The sequence below is a fragment of the Orycteropus afer genome, unplaced genomic scaffold (genome assembly GCF_000298275.1).
Source record: "Orycteropus afer afer isolate SDZICR_OR568_19922 unplaced genomic scaffold, OryAfe1.0 scaffold00233, whole genome shotgun sequence".
Lineage (NCBI taxonomy): Eukaryota > Metazoa > Chordata > Mammalia > Tubulidentata > Orycteropodidae > Orycteropus > Orycteropus afer.
The window spans coordinates 2,280,873-2,287,722 of NW_006921820.1; the positions used below are offsets into that span (position 1 = coordinate 2,280,873).

The 6,850-nt window shown below is 43.9% G+C and overlaps 1 protein-coding gene across 1 annotated transcript; it reads left to right on the forward strand.

Moving 5' to 3' along the window:
* Positions 1–1,380: 1,380 nt before the first annotated feature.
* On the forward strand, positions 1,381–1,935 carry IMP3 (IMP U3 small nucleolar ribonucleoprotein 3). Its single transcript, XM_007948997.1, has one exon. The coding sequence runs from the start codon at positions 1,381–1,383 to the stop codon at positions 1,933–1,935; it is 555 nt and encodes a 184-aa protein (XP_007947188.1).
* The last annotated feature ends 4,915 nt before the right edge of the window (positions 1,936–6,850 follow it).

Consider the following 6,850-nt stretch of genomic DNA (forward strand, 5'->3'; position numbering starts at 1 on the left):
AAGGCTGACTGCAGAACAAACGCTCAGTGCTAGTTTTGCTTTTTGCTTTTTGTAATCTTCTTTGGATTTCTTTCCCTAAGCCAAAACAAGTACTAAAGTAGTTCGTCTTTCCTAAAAGCAAAGTGGTGTAAAATGAACTTCCAAAAAGTAATAATTACCTAGCGCTCTTGTTAAACTGCAGATTGATTCTGTAGGTAAAGGAAAGGGCCTGCGATTCTGCATTTCCAATAAGCTCTCTGCTGGTCCACAGGCTGCATTTTGAAATAAGAAGGTTCTACAGTATATTTATGACTGCATGTATAGTGACTAAACTTTCTTTTTTAATAAAAATGTGAATAATTAACACAACATTTAAGAAAGTAGATACCTTTAACTCTGGGGGAGCCACGGGCTGGAATGGTTGTGATGATGTTTTCTTAAAGTGGCTGTTAGGTTCATGAGTATTCATTATATTTTATAACTTACATGTTATATATGGATTATTTTCCCTATATAAAATATTCTATTTAAAAAGATAAGCATACAAAATAAAACAAGAGGATCAGCGGAAAAGCTAGGTGGCGTCAAAGGCCTGAGCAAATAAAGGAGAGAGTCACGCAGCGATACAATCGGATAGTTGTAACATACAGCTTTTGCCGAATACCGTTAAACGAAATTCAGTAATTCGGTGACGAGAAATTCACTGTCCGGCTACTTTGTTTGAGCCCAAAGGGTTACGACTTGTACTTACAGTCCAAATTTCTCATACTTGCTAGGTAGGTTTCAAAAATCACCTGAAACTCTGTTAACAATACAGATTTCCAGGCATTTCCCCTGTACATTTCGGTTCTATGTGTCAAATAGGCCGTCCTGGAATCAGTATTTAATCTGGGAAAAGCTGTGCTCGCCGAAGGACAGGATGCAGAAAGGGGCAGAAGGCCGGCTTTGGAAAGTTCTCTTACCAGGTTGGGAGGAAGCCAACGGTCAAAGAGCACAGTAAACAAAGCAGCGCTCATCGTCTTTCCGGGAACCAGACTCTACACCTCTTCCTGGGGAGACTCTCTCTAATATTCCGGAAGAGCTAAAGTCCGAACAGCGGAAATGAGCAAGGTACTAGTGATTGCCCTGGGCTATTTAAACCTGCCGGACTAGCCTCAGGCCAGCCCCACAGCCTCTCCCCCAAACTTCTTCCCCCTCCCTCCGAGAACGGGAAGATGAGAAGAAACGCGAGAAACAAGTAGGAGGCGTGGTCCCACCCCAGCCAATGGAAGGTGAGGGATTGACTTTGAACTCTTCTTTCATTGGCCCGGGGACCTGGGACTTCTGCGCAGAGGCGGAAGTCGCGCTTTTGCCGCAACATGCCTCTCAGCTGCTAGTCTCGCTGTTACTGCTCCCTCCATCATGGTTCGGAAGCTAAAGTTCCACGAACAGAAGCTGCTGAAGCAGGTAGACTTCCTGAATTGGGAGGTCACTGACCACAACCTGCACGAGCTGCGTGTGCTGCGGCGTTATCGTCTGCAGCGGCGTGAGGACTACACGCGTTACAACCAACTGAGCCGTGCTGTGCGCGAGCTAGCTCGGCGCCTGCGCGACCTGCCCGAGAACGACCCGTTTCGCGTGCGGTCCACGGCTGCACTGCTGGATAAGTTGTATGCGCTGGGCCTGGTGCCCACACGCGGCTCGCTTGAGCTCTGCAATTTCGTTACAGCCTCGTCCTTCTGCCGCCGCCGCCTGCCCACTGTGCTTCTCAAGCTGCGCATGGCGCAGCACCTCCAGGCCGCCGTGGCTTTCGTGGAACAGGGCCATGTGCGCGTAGGGCCAGACGTGGTTACGGACCCCGCCTTCCTTGTCACGCGCAGCATGGAAGATTTCGTCACCTGGGTAGACTCGTCCAAGATCAAGCGGCACGTGCTGGAATACAATGAGGAGCGTGATGACTTCGATCTGGAAGGCTAGACGGATTCCTAACTTTCTACGGTTGCATTTTACAGATGGGAACATTCAGGCCCGATGCTGGAGATTCTCTGAGGGAGCTGCCCTCGAGAATGTAAGCGGGTTTTCGGTTCCCTCCTGCCGTTTTTAGGGAGCTTGGTTCTTCAGCTGCAGGCCACGCATAGAGCTAGGGCTGGGAGGTGCGCCCGTTACCGTTTTCCAGGAAATTTCCTAAGAATTTGGACTACTGATAATTAAATAGGAGACACTGCTTTAGGAAACAGTGGGAGGCGGATTTGTGACATTCTGGGAGTTCTTATACCCGAAAAATTGTAATATGGATTCATTTCACGCTCCTCCCCCCAAGTGTTCCCGTTTTTCGTCTTGTAGCCGGACTGTTTGGTTCACTTTATTTAACTTGAGTTCTTGTGCCTGTTCATGCTTAAATTGTGTACCAGCATTGGGGAGTTTGGTCTCAAGTTTTCAAAATGATCCCTAAATGTCCAGGTTCGTCTCCCTTGTTTAGAAGAATGCTATCCTGATGCCAATAAATGGCTCCATTGCTTTGTAAGTGCAACTGTTTGTCTAATTTTCTTAAATAGGGTCATATATGTAGAGCTCCATAGCTCAGGAACCCTGAGAAGAGAAATAGGGTCAGTAGCGATCTCTGCCTGTGGGTGAGGCCTTTAACAAGAGCGGCATGTGGAGGCTGCAGGATGTTGCTCAGGGCTAAGCAAATTTGTCAGTTTACCAATCCATTGCACATCCCTTCCTGGGAATGAATGTTTTGGCAGCGCTCTTCCCCACAGGACTTCCTGTTGATACTCCAGCCCCAGGAAATACCACGTTAGAGAGCTAAAGTGTTTGTTTGCCTAGGAAAATCATTACCCTGTAGATAGGCCATCTAGTGGTTAGACGTGGCCCACGAGGTTCCTGGAAATTTAGATATTCTTAAGAGTATGTGTTTATTATCCAAGACTTCTAAAAAAGGAATAAATAGAATGCTGAGACCAATGGATTAGCTTTTAGATGTGCCATCTCCACTTCTCAGGCAGCATTTGGTGAAGGAACCATGAAGGGAGAGTGTCACGGGATGATAATAGCAAATGTTCTACATGTCAGGAACGGTTTTAACTGCATTACATGCATTGTTGTTGTTGTTGTTGTTGTATGTCGTCGAGTCAGTGCCGACTCTCCTTGGGTTTCCGAGGCAGTATCACTACGGAAGTAGGACTGCCCAACCTTCCTTCCGAGGAATGGCTGGTGGGTTTGAACCGCCAGCCTTCTGGTTAGCAGTCAAGTGCCTTAGGCACCATGCTACCAGAGCTCCTACATGCATTACCTTATTTAATCTCAGTCCTATGAAGTACGGAATCCAATTATTCCCCACTTTTCAGATGAAGGACCTGAGGTCAAATTACCCAAAATCACATATCCAGTATCTTGCTCCCCTTTAGAAACTGCCAGTGTCAGCACAGCTAGCCCTTGAGGTGTGTCAGGCTTCAGAAACTGAGCTTGAGTTTCCAGGCCAACAGATGAAAGCAGCAGCACTAAGCAATGTGATTGGTCCCACTAGGGCGCTGCATAAAGGTTTGAGTAGAGAGCAAGGGAAAGCTTCAGAGGGCAGGTGAGGTGATGATATACAGGTTAGGGAAGGAAACGAACACTCTGAGGTCCTGCCTGGGCTAGGCTGCCAATTAGTTTTCCCAACAACCCTGCAGGATAGGTGGTGTTATCCCTACCTTTCAGAGTGGGAAATTGAGAATTGGCACATGAATTTCACCAAGTCTGCAGATCCAGTCTAATTTCAAAGTTACCTTGATGGAAGCTCCTTTAGGAGTAAAATAAAAGATTCTTTAGCTAAAGTTTTCTTTCTCCCTTTATTGGCTTACCAGAACCTGTAGCCAGAAACTTTTGGGTTAAAAAAAAAAAATCAAGTCAGTGTTTCAGAGGACAGGTTGTGGAGCCAGATGGCTTAGTCTGATTTCTGGCTCCTATGCATAACTAGCTGTATAACATTGATTATTTTACTTAGCCTCATGTACTTCCATTGTCCTCATCAGAAAAATGGGGATAATAATGGCACTGATTGTTTTTTTTAATTGTAGAAAGGATTATATTATTTAATTCTCACAAAGTGCTTATAATTGTTCCTGGCATATGGTAAGCACTTAAGGATTAGAACCTCCTTTCTTCCCAGCCCCTCAACAAAAGAAATAGACAATGAGTTAGAAATGTTGCAAAAAGCCTGAAAGATTTTAAAACGAAAAACTATATATACATCATGGTTCAGAAGTTCCATGAGCTGAAGGTGTTTGAAGCAGGTAGACTTCTGAGTTGGGAGGTCACTGACCACAACCTCCATGAGCTCTGTGGGCTGCAGCAGCGTGAAAACCTTTGTATATCTATATATACACACACATATATAAAATCACATACTCAGTTGGGAGGAGTGTAAATTGGTACCACCTCAGAAGAGCAATTTTACCATATCTATCAAAAACCATAAATACATGCATTACACATCCTCTGACCTAGAAATTCCACTTTGAAAACTCAGAATGAGTAAATTATGATTTTGCAAAAATCCACTACAGGGGCTTAAGTCATAGTGATTATAATAGGGAAAAATTGTAAACCTAAGGGACACTGCTTAAATTATTCTCATAATGAAACACTGTGCAGCCATTAAAAATAACTGTAGCAAGATACTTAAGGACTCAAAGTTAACATTTAAATGAAAAGTTATAAAATGGTACCAATATAAATCCATTTTCTAAAGACAAATGTAAACAGAAAAAAAAGCTAATGCACGTAATATTGTCTCTGGGTGGCGGTATTACTGGTGATTTTAATACATTAATGTAATTGTGTGATCTTAATTTATCTGAAGCTTATACATATGATAAGTTTTGGCAAAAGAAATGTTTACTAAAGCAGTGTTCTTAATCAAAGAGCAATGAAATGGGCTCATTAAAGGAAAAAAAGATTGATGCTAAACAAGTAGCCCTCAGAAAGATGCTTGGACAAAGAACTTGTGAACTGAGAGTCATTTCTTCCCCAAATCCAGTGAGTCAGAAAAGTCTGCTTTCCCTGACCTCTGGGAGCCTCGTGTGCTATCTCAGCTTAGGCTAGTTTCTTGGAAGGCTTACATGCATGTAAAACTGAAGCACAGTTTTTATGAAACTGATGCCTCTGGTGTTTTATATTTCATTCTCTTTGTGTGTGTGTGTGTGTGTGTGTGGGATTTGGGTGAATGTTTACAGAGCAAATTCGTTTTCCATATAGCAGCTCACACGCACTTTGTCTCATGACATTGACTGCAATTTCCCACAATGCAACAGCTTCCCTCTCAGTTCCTCCCCGTAGTTACCTCTTCCCTGTGTCCTTACCTCCATGCCATGCATTCCTACCTCAAGTGTCTCCCTGTGCATACACAGCCCTTCTGTTCTCCCATGATTGATCTCTCAAGGAGTATATCTACCTAATGTAAATGTTCAGCTCATATGCCTGTCTTTTGTTTGGCTGGAAGCCACAGGTGTGGGTTCAGTTTCAGATCTGAAGGGCAGCTAGGGACCATCGTCTCAGTGGTTCCACCAGGCTCTATCAGACCAGCAAACCTGGTCCCTTTTTTTTTTCCAATGATTTTGAGTTTTGTTCCACATTGTTCTCCCACTCTATCCAGGATCTACATAGATCCCCCTCTGAGTGGTTGACAGTGGTAGGCATGCACCATCTATTTCTTCTGGACTTATATAGGCTGAAGATCGCATAGTGTACCAGTCCCGTGGACTAATTGTTACCATATGTCTTTGGTTTTCTTAATTCTGCTTTGCTCAGGATGAGGAAGAGACCCATTGTTGAATCTAGATGACCACTTGCAAGCTTTTAAGATCCCAGTCACTACTCGCCAAAGTAAGATGTGGAATGATGTTTTTTTGTAGTATGTTATGCTAATTGAGCTTGATGTCCCCTGTGATTATGGTCCTGAGCCCACAGGTCCAAGTACTTGCTCCCTCTGGGTAGCTGGCTGTAGCCAGTAAGTGACTACAACCTTGTCCCTTGTCAGCTCTACTATATACCTGGGTCTATTCCATTCACTAAATGCTGATCCTAACCCACTAAGTTTCTTTATAATCCAGTAATCCAAAACCTTTGATTGGAATTTGAAAGTTGAAGTTTGAAAAAGTGCCTTTGAAGAAACTTCAGGTAGATGGACTCCTTGGAGAAAGCAATCATGGGACAGTAGAAGGGTTGTGTACGCACAGGGACATAGCTCAGGGGGCAGGAGTGCATGGAGGCAAGGACACAGGGAAGAGGTAACTACGGGGAGGAAGGCTCAGCACAGCCAGGCATTGTGGCATTTCCCAAGTTCCAGTCATTCCTAACCATTATCACAATAAATAAATGCCACAGACATCATTTGTACTTGTTATTTTCTTAACATTTTTCTTTAAATCATAACACTTTTCTTTTTATTTTAAAAGGAAACTGTCCAAGGAAAACCTATAAGGATATTAATCTTTCAGAGTCACACTAACAAATCTGAGAGAGTACGCAAGATAAATTGCTTTGATGCCTGTATAGTGAGTAACCATTATGTGGCCTTTCTAGTCATGGTTTGCTGACTCCCACAAAATGACTGGGTGGGGCTATGCAAATAAAGTGCTTGTGGCCAACCAAGGGAACTGGATAATTTTTCCAAGGCAAATAAGATGCATGGAACTCTTTGGAGGTGGGTCTATGCAAATAAGGTACATGGAACCCTTGTAGGGGATTAGTTGGTCTGTGGTCTTGCTGGGAGGAGGCACACCTTGAAATTGGTAAGGAGCCTGCTCTATAGTCAGCTTCCCAGACAGAGGTTTTAGGGAAAGACATGGAGAGAAAGAGAAGGGGCTATAAGACTGAAGACCACAAGAGACAGGCAAGAGTGGTGAGG

Bases quoted from the DNA above. Each gene is read 5' to 3' on its own strand.
- IMP3 (XM_007948997.1), top strand. From the start codon at position 1,381: ATGGTTCGGAAGCTAAAGTTCCACGAACAGAAGCTGCTGAAGCAGGTA.